We start from the raw sequence: 11,789 nt of genomic DNA on the forward strand, positions 1-11,789 counted from the left end.
CGGAAGATAATAGAATGTCAATACATCCGATTCGTAAGGTAGCTTCTTGAAAATCTTTTTGAAAGAGGTACCTGTATGTAAATACCGAATCAGTGAGGTAGTAATTTATAAAAGAATCTTTTAATTAAATCACAACAGATTAATAAAATTAATAAAATCCCATCGGATAAGTCCCCACATAGAAAAGGAACAAAGAAACACTACAACAAAAGAAGAAGAAAATAAAAGGACACGTGTGATAGATCTAATGCACTCACCAGTTGATGTCTCACAATTGGCATTGACCAACGGTCCAAATTCCATGTTTAAAATGTGGCCTAAAATGATCACATTGATATGATCATCTTTCAAGCATCGTATCCAAGTATGGAAAACGCTTGATGAATGGCTCCGATGTTCCACATGTGATGCGAATACTTTCAAAGTGCACTACACTACTTACAACGCTACTTTCAAGAAAACCGGTCCCCTTTCGATTGAAAAAGATAAGATGTTGGAGCTTGAAATATCCAAATATGAAAAATTTTAGGAACGGATCAGGTGTCACAGGATAACTCGGAAAAAAATGATACGTCGAACGTGGTGTTGCCGTTTCATTCACACGTAGAAGTTGTTAGAATAGGTTCATTAACTTTCACAGGTCAGGATATATACCTAACCCATTTAACAAGAATCTATAAACCAATGATATGCAAACACATCAGCAATAACATCCGGGTAACACGCAATCCAGTACTTTTAAATATTCTAGCTTTCAAATGGAGATTCGGATGTGCTTCATGCCCCCACAGCTAGAAGTTTACAAGAGTCGAACTGAGTCGAGCTTGGCACAGCTTAGCTCAGCTCGACTCGGCCAGTAGCTAACCCAGCTTGAACTTATATCAACTTGGTCCTCGAGCCTATATAGCTAGTTTGACTTGATTCAATCAGCAGCTCGATCCAGTTCAAGCCGAGTTTAAGCATGTGTTACATTTTCTCCAACACAAAATGCATCTTAGATTTTTACAAAATACAAAACAGTAACAACTTTTTACAGGTATTTCATCAAATACTTCGCGAGCAAAATCAAAATCAAGATATGAAGAGAGTTTTACAACATAATTTATTTATTTTTAATAGTGATTTGTTTTGTATCGATTCCTTCTTTGCCACCACTTGATCCCTTGGAGAATATATACACAAACAACACTTTGTTGAGTCATTTAGCAAACACTTAGTTAGTAACATCAATATCAAAATAGCCAAGTTACCGAGGTAATTCGATCCGAGTCCATTCGAGTTGAGGTTTAATCCAAGTCGAGTCGAGCTCAAGCAACGCAAGATCAAACTTAGCTCGAAATTCTTTTGAGCTCCAAAAACCAACTCAACTTGGTTTGAATCCAATTTCAAGCCGAGGCAAGTCGAGCTTTTCCAATTCGAGTCGAGTGATGACCGGGGTAACTTGACTCGATACAGCTCTACCCACGGCAAGGATCCACACTGTAAGAGCCCACCTTGATATATGCACTCTGTATAGCCACGCTGCTCATTTGCTTTTTAAAATTATTTTAGGCCATTTTACCAAAACTGAAGTAGATACAAATTTCATGTACGCCACGCCACAAGAAAAAATAGTTAATAACAATTGAAAATCTTTTGTTGGCCACGAAAGTTTTAGATCAAGCTGATATTTATTTTTTCCTTTCATTTAGATCTTTACAACCTTGTCAATAACTTGGATGGTCAATAAACATTATGGTAGAAGCTAGAAAGCTTTCAATGGTGGGGGTTCAATGACCACTGTTTCCTTTAGTGTGGCCTACCGAAACTTGCATTAGCTTTAGTTTTTTGAATAATATAATAAAATAAGCTGAAAAAGCAGATGGGCCGGCGCGGATAAACAATTTATATCCTATTGTCAAGGTCTCACTCACATGTTTCTCACTGAAGTGGCGCTCGTTTGGAAGGAACCCAATTTTGGTGAGACGCCATAACCAGTGACATGGGTGAGACCCCCTAGCATAGGGGCCCACCTCATATATGCATTCGATATACATGTCATTAATCAGTTTTTTCATATTATTTTGGACCAAAATCTATAATCCACCTGCTGGATAAATTCCAACCTGTTAACTCATCCTGACATTCAATCCTGTCAATCCTCCTAATAGATTGGTCCCACCATGATGATGAACTGCTGCAAATATTAGTCTTATTTGTTCATGAAATGAGCTACGTGCATGATAGAAAATAGTGCATAACACTTGATAAATAGCAAAATACTAGTATGGTCCACTCGATGGTGGATAGGGTTGACTTAATACAAAAATTATTCCTCATGTTGGTCCAATCTATTAAACGTGTTGGACGGTCCGTGCACTTAAATAAGTTAAGAAAGTATCCACCAGTGGACCATAACTTGATTCCAACCGCTTACACCGGACCTTGAGTTTTAGACCGTCTCATTTTATGTATTCCGTCCTAAAATTGATGAGATAGAAAAACAAATGTACAACGTGGAATTTTCAAAAGCATTACGGTGGACCCCACCTCAGGGCCTCACAGAATCCGGTTCCCGCTCAATCACCAACCTACAAGCGAAGCAAAGAATAAAAAATCGCCTTAAAATCGAGATATATATACAGACGCAGACTAAAATTAGTGTAACGGGTATCGTATCATTGACTACCGATTCAGGCCCGTATCACCCTATATTGAGCTATTTTGGGTCCATACAGCCACATCGTTGATGGATGATAGACAAGCAGCAGCCAATTCCATGATGAAATCAGCCGCATCATTGAAGATGGATGATGATATGATTGAAATAGAAGAGGAAGCGAACACACCGACCAACGCCTCCCCGAGACTGAAAGCAATAGCCGATTCCATGATGAATTCCATGATGAAATTGGTCAACGCATCTGTTTCCAAGCTCAGAAATGGAGATCCGCCCACCATCTACAAAGTCCCACAAAAAATACGGCAAGAAAAAGAGGTTGCCTATGAGCCTCAGATCGTGTCAATCGGCCCATACCATAACGGCAAGGAGAAGCTACAAGCCATGGAAGAGCACAAATGGCTGTACCTACATTCGTTCCTCTCCCGCAATACCAAATATAAGTTGGAGCACTACCTCAAGGCGATGTCGGAATGGGAGGATGAAGCGAGAAGTTGCTACTACGACAATGTCGACCTGCAGGTGGGCAACGAGTTTGTGAAAATGATGGTGCTCGATGCTTGCTTCATTGTCGAGATCTTTCTCATGTTCCATCCGATCGAGCAATGGGAGGAGCTCAAGCAAAACGAGGAGGATCTCGGTCTTCTTTCTGCAATGGATCAGGAGTTCTTTTTCCATTCAAATGGCTTCGAAGACCCGATACGTCATGCGATTGGGAAGGTGTACTATCCAAGGTATGATATGCTCCTCCTTGAAAATCAAATTCCTTTCTTCGTACTACAGCGTATTTTCAAAATGGCTTGTCCAGTGAACGCACCACATTTACTTGAGAATCCACGGAGCTTCTCTGGACTCCTCACAGAGACTTCTCGAATCCACGAGGAAAGAAAGCAGAAAATAGAAATAAATTCTAATAAATTCGAAATTGATTAATTGATAAATAAAAACGAGTTTACAACCCTTTAAATAGGGCTACCAAGCAATGGGAAAGAAATTAGAATCAAACTACAACTCAAACTCTTAGAATCCGCGACTTACTATAAATAGTAAACTTACTATTTATAGACGGTCGTGATGTCTACTAGTGCGCAAGGTTTTCGGCCAAAAATAGTAAGTGTCCTATTTGGCTTCACCAAACCGTTCTCCTAATTATTCTAAGCTCTTTTCACATTGGGCGCAACTCCTAAAGCCCGACGGATGAAGAGTTATAATCAAACTAAAACTTACTATTTATAGTAAAAACGAAATTAAAACAGGGAAACGACCGTCAATCCAGGGGTTTTTCGCAATTCCGGGCTGCGCAACCCGGCATAGCAGGGTTGGTTGGCTTCAGTAGCTCGTTCTACCCCAAAATCATATATTTTACGTCAGATAACTCATTCCGGATTGCAAGATACGCCCGATTTAAGGTTCGATGGTCTGGATCACTTCTGTCGTCGACCGGGCCTTTTCTGATCCATCTTCCTTCTGCAGAATATTTTCAAAATGGCTTGTCCAGTGAACGTACCACATTTACTTGAGAAGATGGCCCTTCATTTCTTCAATCGATTCATGTGTAGCAATAAGGAAATCAAGATCAATGAATATTCCTACTATCATCTGCTACATTTGTTCCACTCGCATTTGTTACCAACCCCAACTAATAGCAAGGAGGAGCCCAACCTTTCGTGCAATCCTAAAATCAAATCCGTCCTCAACAAGTTGAAGAATCTAATCATCTTCCTCCCATGTTCAAATAAGGCCCCGACTGACCTCCAACTTGCGGGAGTCAAGTTCAAGAAGAATGAGAAATCGAATAACATCTTGAACGTGAAATTTAGCCACGGGGTGTTGGAAATCACGCCCTTCCTGATACAAGACGACAGCGAAACTCTCTTTCGGAACCTCGTAGCATTCGAACAATGCTGCCTACATGTAAAATTTCACTTTTTCACGACTTTCTTTTTTTTCATGGATTTCCTTGTCAATACGTCCAAGGATGTGGCGCTGCTCCATCAGAATGGGATCATAGATAATTATCTGGGAAGCGATGATGATGTGGCCCTTCTATTCAACCGGCTCTGCATTGGGGTATTCCTTAATTTCAATGCAAGCTATCTTTCGGATGTAAAAGACAATGTGCAAAAACATTGCGAGAACAAATGGAACATGTGGCAGGCGAGCTTGAAGCGCGATTATTTCACCAATCCATGGTCTTTCATTTCTTTGATCGCGGCTTCCATCCTCCTCCTGCTCACCATCACCCAAACGTTCTTCACCGTCTTTCCTCACTACGGACCGCAGTCCTAGTTGATCTTGATCATCATGTTTTAATGGTTTAGATTATTTTGATTTTTCTCATTTGTGTTTCTCTACTTGTGTGTGAAAAACATTACTGTATAATATAAATCTATCTTCATTTTCTTTTAATTATGGTAACTCATCCCCAGTCGTTCAGGTTCAGTCAACTGTTACTGATCCCTATCAGGTTCAAATTGACTCAGATCAGTTGCATATGACTCGGACGAGTGGCGCGCCTATCGATCATGCTAGCAATTGTTAAAGTCCCTTTGCTCTAACGCCCGTGGTAGACTCTCAGGAGTTTCAACACCTGTTCATGATTCGAGTAACCACAGGTGGTGAAATCCCACTACGGTGTGAGTGTGTGGTGGTGTGCGTGCGTGTGTTAAAAAAAAAAAAAAAAAGAAGTAATGGTCCACACATGTCACATGGTCCATACGTGTGACTATTCATGTTGCAGAATCCAAGTTGTCACCCACCGTGGATTGCAAACCCCCTCAAAGAGTGGATTTGAAACCCCTGGATTTGAATTTCTAATTACAGTGGTAATTCATGGTAAATGGGTAAATGGGTCATCTTAACTTTTTGAGCACTCTATGGTAGTATAAATATGTAAGGACAATTTAAACTTTTTAAAGAGCTAAAAATAAAATAAAATAAAATCAAATTAGGGCCATTTTTGTAAAAATCTAATCAGAACTTCCTTGTACATATCATGAGTTTGTTGAAAGCCAACCGTTGAAGTCTTCCTGTGGTCCACCGCACTGTTAGCTAACGAGGTCATCAGTTTCTTTATAGAGAAAAGCTATATATATATATATATATATATATATATATATATATATATATATATATATATATATATATATATATATATATATAAAAGCTTGATCCAAAACTTTTTCACTCTACGATGTGCTTTTAATAGTCAATAACCAATGTTTCATGTTATGTCGTCCACATGGATGAAACTTTAATCTACTTCATTTTTTGGATCTTGCCCTAAAATTATCTCAATACATACATTAAGGTGGGCCCCACAGTCCAGGCCACAATCACATGGCCAATTCCAGGGTAGCACCTAATTCACGCTCTCTATTAACCCGCAAAACATGAAATCAGATTGCATTATGAGTTACTTTGTACGCTTTTATCATACCAAGCCAACTCTTTTGGGACCACAATGAATGTATGTGGTTTATCCATGCCGTCCATCAATTTTTCAGATCATTTTAAGCGTTGAGCCCAAAATTTAAGCATATCCAAACTTCAAGTGGACCAAACCACAAGAAACAGTAGAAATAATGATATCTGCAGTTGAAGCCTTCCTATGGCCCACAATGATGTTTATTTGTCATCCAATCTGTTCATAAGATCACAAAAACATTGATGAAGGGAAAAAACCAAATATCAACTTGATCCAAAACTTTTGTGGCCCAAATAGTATGTCTAAAGTAGATGTTCAATTCATACTTTTCCTGTGGTGTGGTCCACTTAAGTATTGGATATGTTTAGTTTTTGGGCTCAAGATCTAAAATTATCTTGTAAATTAAAATAGATGGACAAAGTGGATAAAATACATAAATTATGGTGGGCCGCACAGAGTTTACTCAGTACGCAATCCGCTTCCACAAAAAATAAGCTGCTTGTACTACGATGCTCCCATGCACCAGGCTAGAACAACATACTCTTAGAGCTGTACACAAGTCGAATCGAGTCGAGCTTGGCACAGCTCAACTCAACTCAACTTGGTCCTCGAACCTGACTGGCCAACTCGACTCGGTTCGGTCAACAACTCGGGCCAGGTTGAACCGAGTTCAAGATTGTGTGGCATTTTCTCAAACACATGGAGTGCACCTTCAATTTCTCACAGAACACAAAATAACAGCAGCAGTTTATAGGTATTTCATCAAACACTCGATAGGTGGCATCAAAATCAAAATTAAAGGGTAGTTTTGTCATGTAAACTTTTTTTGCAGTGATTTGTTTCGTATCTATACATTCCTCGCCACTAGCCGATCCGCAAAGAATGTATGCACTCGAAACAACACTTCATTGAGTCATTTCATCAAACACTTGGTGAGCAATGTCAATATCAAAATAACCGAGTCACTAAACTGATTCGATCCGAGCTTGATTCGAGTTGAGGTTCGATCCAAATCGATTCGAGCTCGAACAAGCTTCGAGCTCCAAAAATCAGCTTGACTCGGCTCGAACTCAATTTTGAACTGAGTCTAATCGAGCTTTTTTGAGTCGAGTCGAGCAATTTACTCTTGCCAAAAAAATCCCACAGAGGCAAAAGTACCCCAACTTGTGGTAACCATACTATCTTTCCCTGTAACAAACCACTGGATTAAGATATCAAATCCCTGGGTAGGTCAGATCTATATACATAGACAGTGTTGGCCATCCATGGATTACAACAGTGTGGCCTACTTGATTCATGGAATCACCTAACTTTTGTCTAAGGCGACCTTCATGGTGGGCCCTATTATTAACATGGTACTGATGTCTTATACAAGTGGCATGTCCGGAAAAAGAGGATACTGTACCACAAGCAGTGGTACAGATCCAAGGGTCGAGTGGATCATACATTGTATGGTTTCCCTTTATTAATGTATGGTTTCCCTTCATCCACGTCCATGTGACCTTCATGAACAGTTGGATCGAATGGCGAATAAACATGACGGTGGGCCCAAGCAAGCCCCAATTGTCACTGCTGCTTTTGGTGGGGTTGCATTGGCAATTTAGCATAGAGCCCTTGCTTGGACCGAGTCCATCCAGGAGGGAGAAAATCGGATGCGGATTACATCTTGGGAGGGGTAGGACTTGGTCTTGGTAGGTGCTCTGTGAGGCCCATCGTGATGTATGTATTTTATCCGTGCCATTCATCCAATTTGAGATATCATTTTTATAGCACAAGCCCAAAAAGAAGGCTGGTCCAATCCTCAAGTGGATCACACCACGAGAAGCAGTGATGATAATGATGCCACCGTTTAAATGTTCTGGGGACCCACGGTGATGTTTATTTGCAAAGTGGTGATAATGGTGCCAGCGTTTAAACGCTCTTGGGATGTACCGTCATCTTTATATGACATCCAGCAGCCTGTACATGGACCTGGAAGAAGGAAAATTCCAATATCAGCTTGTTTAAAACTTCTGTGGCTCCTAGGAAGTTTTTAAATGTGGGCGTTCAATCCCCACTATGTTTTCCACTTGAGCCTGGAATCTTCTACGTTTTTGGGTTCATATTCATGTCCTAAAATGATATGGAAAAAAATGGACGTACGGCATGGATAAAACAAATACATCACGGTGGGCTCCACAGAGTCCCTGCTACTGGCAGGTGCAGTACGGAATCCGGGTCAAAGGAAATCCAAACGCCTTTAAAATAAGATGTGAGGTGACGAGGAATGTCCACGAGAAATTTAGGACTGTGGACCCCACCTTTTATGCAGCTGTTTTTATGAAAGAATACAAACTTTGTGTTGCAACTTAGACCTGCTCGTACGGACAGATAATTTGAGGACGAAAATACCCCTCCTTTCACGGAAACGGATTAGGTACTCCACCTGCCACCAGCCAATGGCGGATGTTCGGTGGTTTTGCACTTAATGCGGAATGGGTAAAATTTTCCATGTTTAGTGGTGTTTGTTAAGGAAGACCAAAAGCGCTAAGTGGTTTTTCACTGAATTCTTTCTGTGATAGGAGTCTGGCTTAATGGTGAATGCAGAATGCGCTCAATGAATTTTTCATTAAACAAAAATTTTGTTCTTTCAAAATTATCCCTTTTCAAGTTACTACGACAATTTTTTCTCTTTAAATTATTTGCGCAATACAAAATCAACTTTTAACCTATGAAACTTCTTTATGCCCCACCATGATGTATGTGGTTCATCCACTCCATTCATCCATGTTTAAAGATCATTTTAGGCCTTGATACCAAAAATGAGAGGAATATAAATCTCATGTGGACCATACCACAGGAAAACAAAAGTGATTGGATATCCACCATTAAAATTCTCCTAAGGCCCAATGTACTGTTTATTTGACATCCAATCTGTTAATTAGGTCATATAGACCTAGATGAATGGAAAAAACAAAGATCAGCTTGATTCAAAACTTTTATGGCCCCTAAAAAGTTTTTAATGGTCGACGTTCATTCAACACTGCTTTCCTGTAATGTGGTCCACTTGAGATTGGGATATACGTCATTTTTCTCTCACACCATAAAATGATCTAGAAACATAGATGGGCGGCATGGATGAAACACATACATCATGGTGGGGCCCACATAGCACCGACCATCAGCCATTGGCTGGTAGGGAGAGTAGCCAATCTGTTCCCACCAGCGACGGGGTGCTCTGTGGGCCCCACAATGATATGTGTTCTTCGTCCACTCCATTCATCCCTTCTCTTTTACAGATCATTTTAGTCTGACATTTGGGCTCGGGTTGCCTGACCCAACCTGAACCCGATCAATATATATAAATTATAACTGAGTGTGGATTGTCTGTGTTGAAGGCACATGAAATTCCAGTGCCATCAAGTCTCATTGGTCCACACCATTTGCAATGACTTAAGCTACCAAGATATGCCGGATTTCTCTCCTAAATAGATTGCATGCTACGCAACATGACTTTTAAAGGAGTAGTTGTCATATATTTTAGCTTGTTTGTTTAGAAAAAAATAAAGTTCTTTATGATAAATAACTACATATATAATTAATAAAATTATAGGTATAAAAAATAAGACATGTATTGAAATATAATAGACTAATGTAACAATGAAAATATTATCATGTATCCACCCGACTAACCCGATCAACCTGATCGAGCTTGCTTGGGTTGGGCTTGGGTCGAGAATTTCCAACCCGAGATTGGGTTGGGTTGGGTTAAGGTTGAGGTATAGGAACCTTGGGTTGGGCTAGGGCTGAGCACCAACCCAACCCAACCCCCCTGACTTTCAGCCTTATTGGCTGGTGGCAGGGGAGTACTTAATCTGTTTCCACGGATGCGAATTGGATACTGACAGGTTGAGTAGCGAGACTCGCTACTGAAGTTACGTCACCAAGTTATGTGGGCCCCATCATGATGTATATTTTGTATCTATGTTGTCCATCCATTTGGAAATATAATTTTAGGTAAAGATCCAAAGAATGAGTCAAATCCAAAGCTCTAGTGGACCTCACCATAGAAAACAGTGGGGAGAGTGACGCCCACCATTAAAAACTTAAATAGGCCACAAAAGTTTTTGATCAAGCTAATATTTATTTTTTCCCTTCTTTCATGTCTGTGTTAACTTGTGAACCGGTTGGATTTCAAATAAAAATCACAGTGAGCCTTAGGAAGGTTTCAATGGTAGGCATCAACCTCGCCACTATTTTTTGTGATGGGGTTATAAGACCCGAGGCCCCGAAATCTGGTTCGTATACTAGATAGTCGTTGGCTATAGGTTCATTAGCCTCAAGAATGTTTTGACTTGATGATAATTTGTTCTGTTATCGAGCCGCAAGACGTATTTCAACCCGATGTTCGAATTTTAAGATACGGACTTAAAATTAAACAATTTGAGAAATAACAATTATGTCCTTATTTTATCTGGCAAAGCCCCATTCTCGAGTTTTCAAAATTCATTAGGTCCAAGAGCCTAACCGTTGTGACTGTAGTTGAGTTACGGATTTACTGGCGAAAACGGCATGTCAATAGGACACCCGAATTGTAAGTTATGAATAGATATGCACATGTATATTTTGATGAAATAACTCAAATGACCTCGATGTTTTTAAAATTCTTAGAATAGGTTAGTTCAAATTACTTAAATAACATTATTATATTGTTACCATAAGTTTATACTTCTCAAAAACATCACAAAACACCTCCCAAACCTTTTTTTTAGACAAATACTAATTTTAAAGTCAAGTTTCAAGTCCATAAACATAAAAACCCTGTTTCGACATCTCATTTCCAGCACTCTCTTTTTTGTTGGGTGTGAAGTTGAGAAGAAAAAGAAGAAGAAAAGGAAATAGAAGCTGAGGTTGAGAGCTAATGCTCTGATCGTTACAAGTGAGTGCATAGATTAGGAGCATGCATATATGTGCGTTGGGATTTCCTTTAAAACCCTATTGCTGAATTTTGTGATTTAGGGTTAGGTTATTGCTGGATTTTCCTTGAAAGCCCTATAAAAGACTAGATTTTTAGGGTTAGGGTATTTCTAGATTTTCCTTCAAAGCCCTATAAAAATTAGATTTTCTGATTTAGGGTTAGGTTATTGCTGAATTTTCTGATGTAAGTGGTTAACTTATTGCTAGATTTTCCTTCAAAGCCCTATGCTATCAACCAAAATTTGGTGTATAGTAATCATGGATTACCAATTCTAGATTTAGGGTAATGACAGAGGTCAACTACATATTTGGATATGCCTCATTCTTTAACCTATACTCTAAAATTAAATCTCCAAATGGATGGACGGTGTAGATAAAGTACATACATCATAGTGGGCCCACATACATCATAGTGGGCCCATGGAACTTGATGACGTCACTTCGGTAGCGAATCTCACTATTCAACCTGTCAGCAGCTAATCCGCATCCAAGTTCTGTGAGTCCAATCATGAGGTATATATGTGTTATATCCAAACAATCCATCCATTTAGCGAGCTCGTATAAAAGCTTTGAGACGAAAAAAAAAGTTACAAAAAGTAGCAGGAGATTGAACGTCTACCATTGAAACCCTTTTTGGGATCACAAAAGTTTTGGATCAATATAATTTATTTATTTTCCCTCTTTATACAGGTATTTGTGACCTTATGAACATATTGGATGAAAAATAAACTTAAATAGGCCACAAAA

The 11,789-nt window shown here is 39.4% G+C and overlaps 1 protein-coding gene across 1 annotated transcript; it reads left to right on the forward strand.

The window, feature by feature from the left end:
* The first annotated feature begins 2,728 nt into the window (after positions 1–2,728).
* LOC131231794 (UPF0481 protein At3g47200-like) lies at positions 2,729–4,948 on the forward strand. The gene is made up of 2 exons (XM_058228100.1): positions 2,729–3,393; positions 4,219–4,948. The coding sequence occupies exons 1-2, from the start codon at positions 2,729–2,731 to the stop codon at positions 4,946–4,948; spliced, it is 1,395 nt and encodes a 464-aa protein (XP_058084083.1).
* Positions 4,949–11,789: the final 6,841 nt, after the last annotated feature.

This window comes from Magnolia sinica, chromosome 17 (assembly GCF_029962835.1).
Source record: "Magnolia sinica isolate HGM2019 chromosome 17, MsV1, whole genome shotgun sequence".
Classification (NCBI taxonomy): Eukaryota; Viridiplantae; Streptophyta; class Magnoliopsida; order Magnoliales; family Magnoliaceae; genus Magnolia; species Magnolia sinica.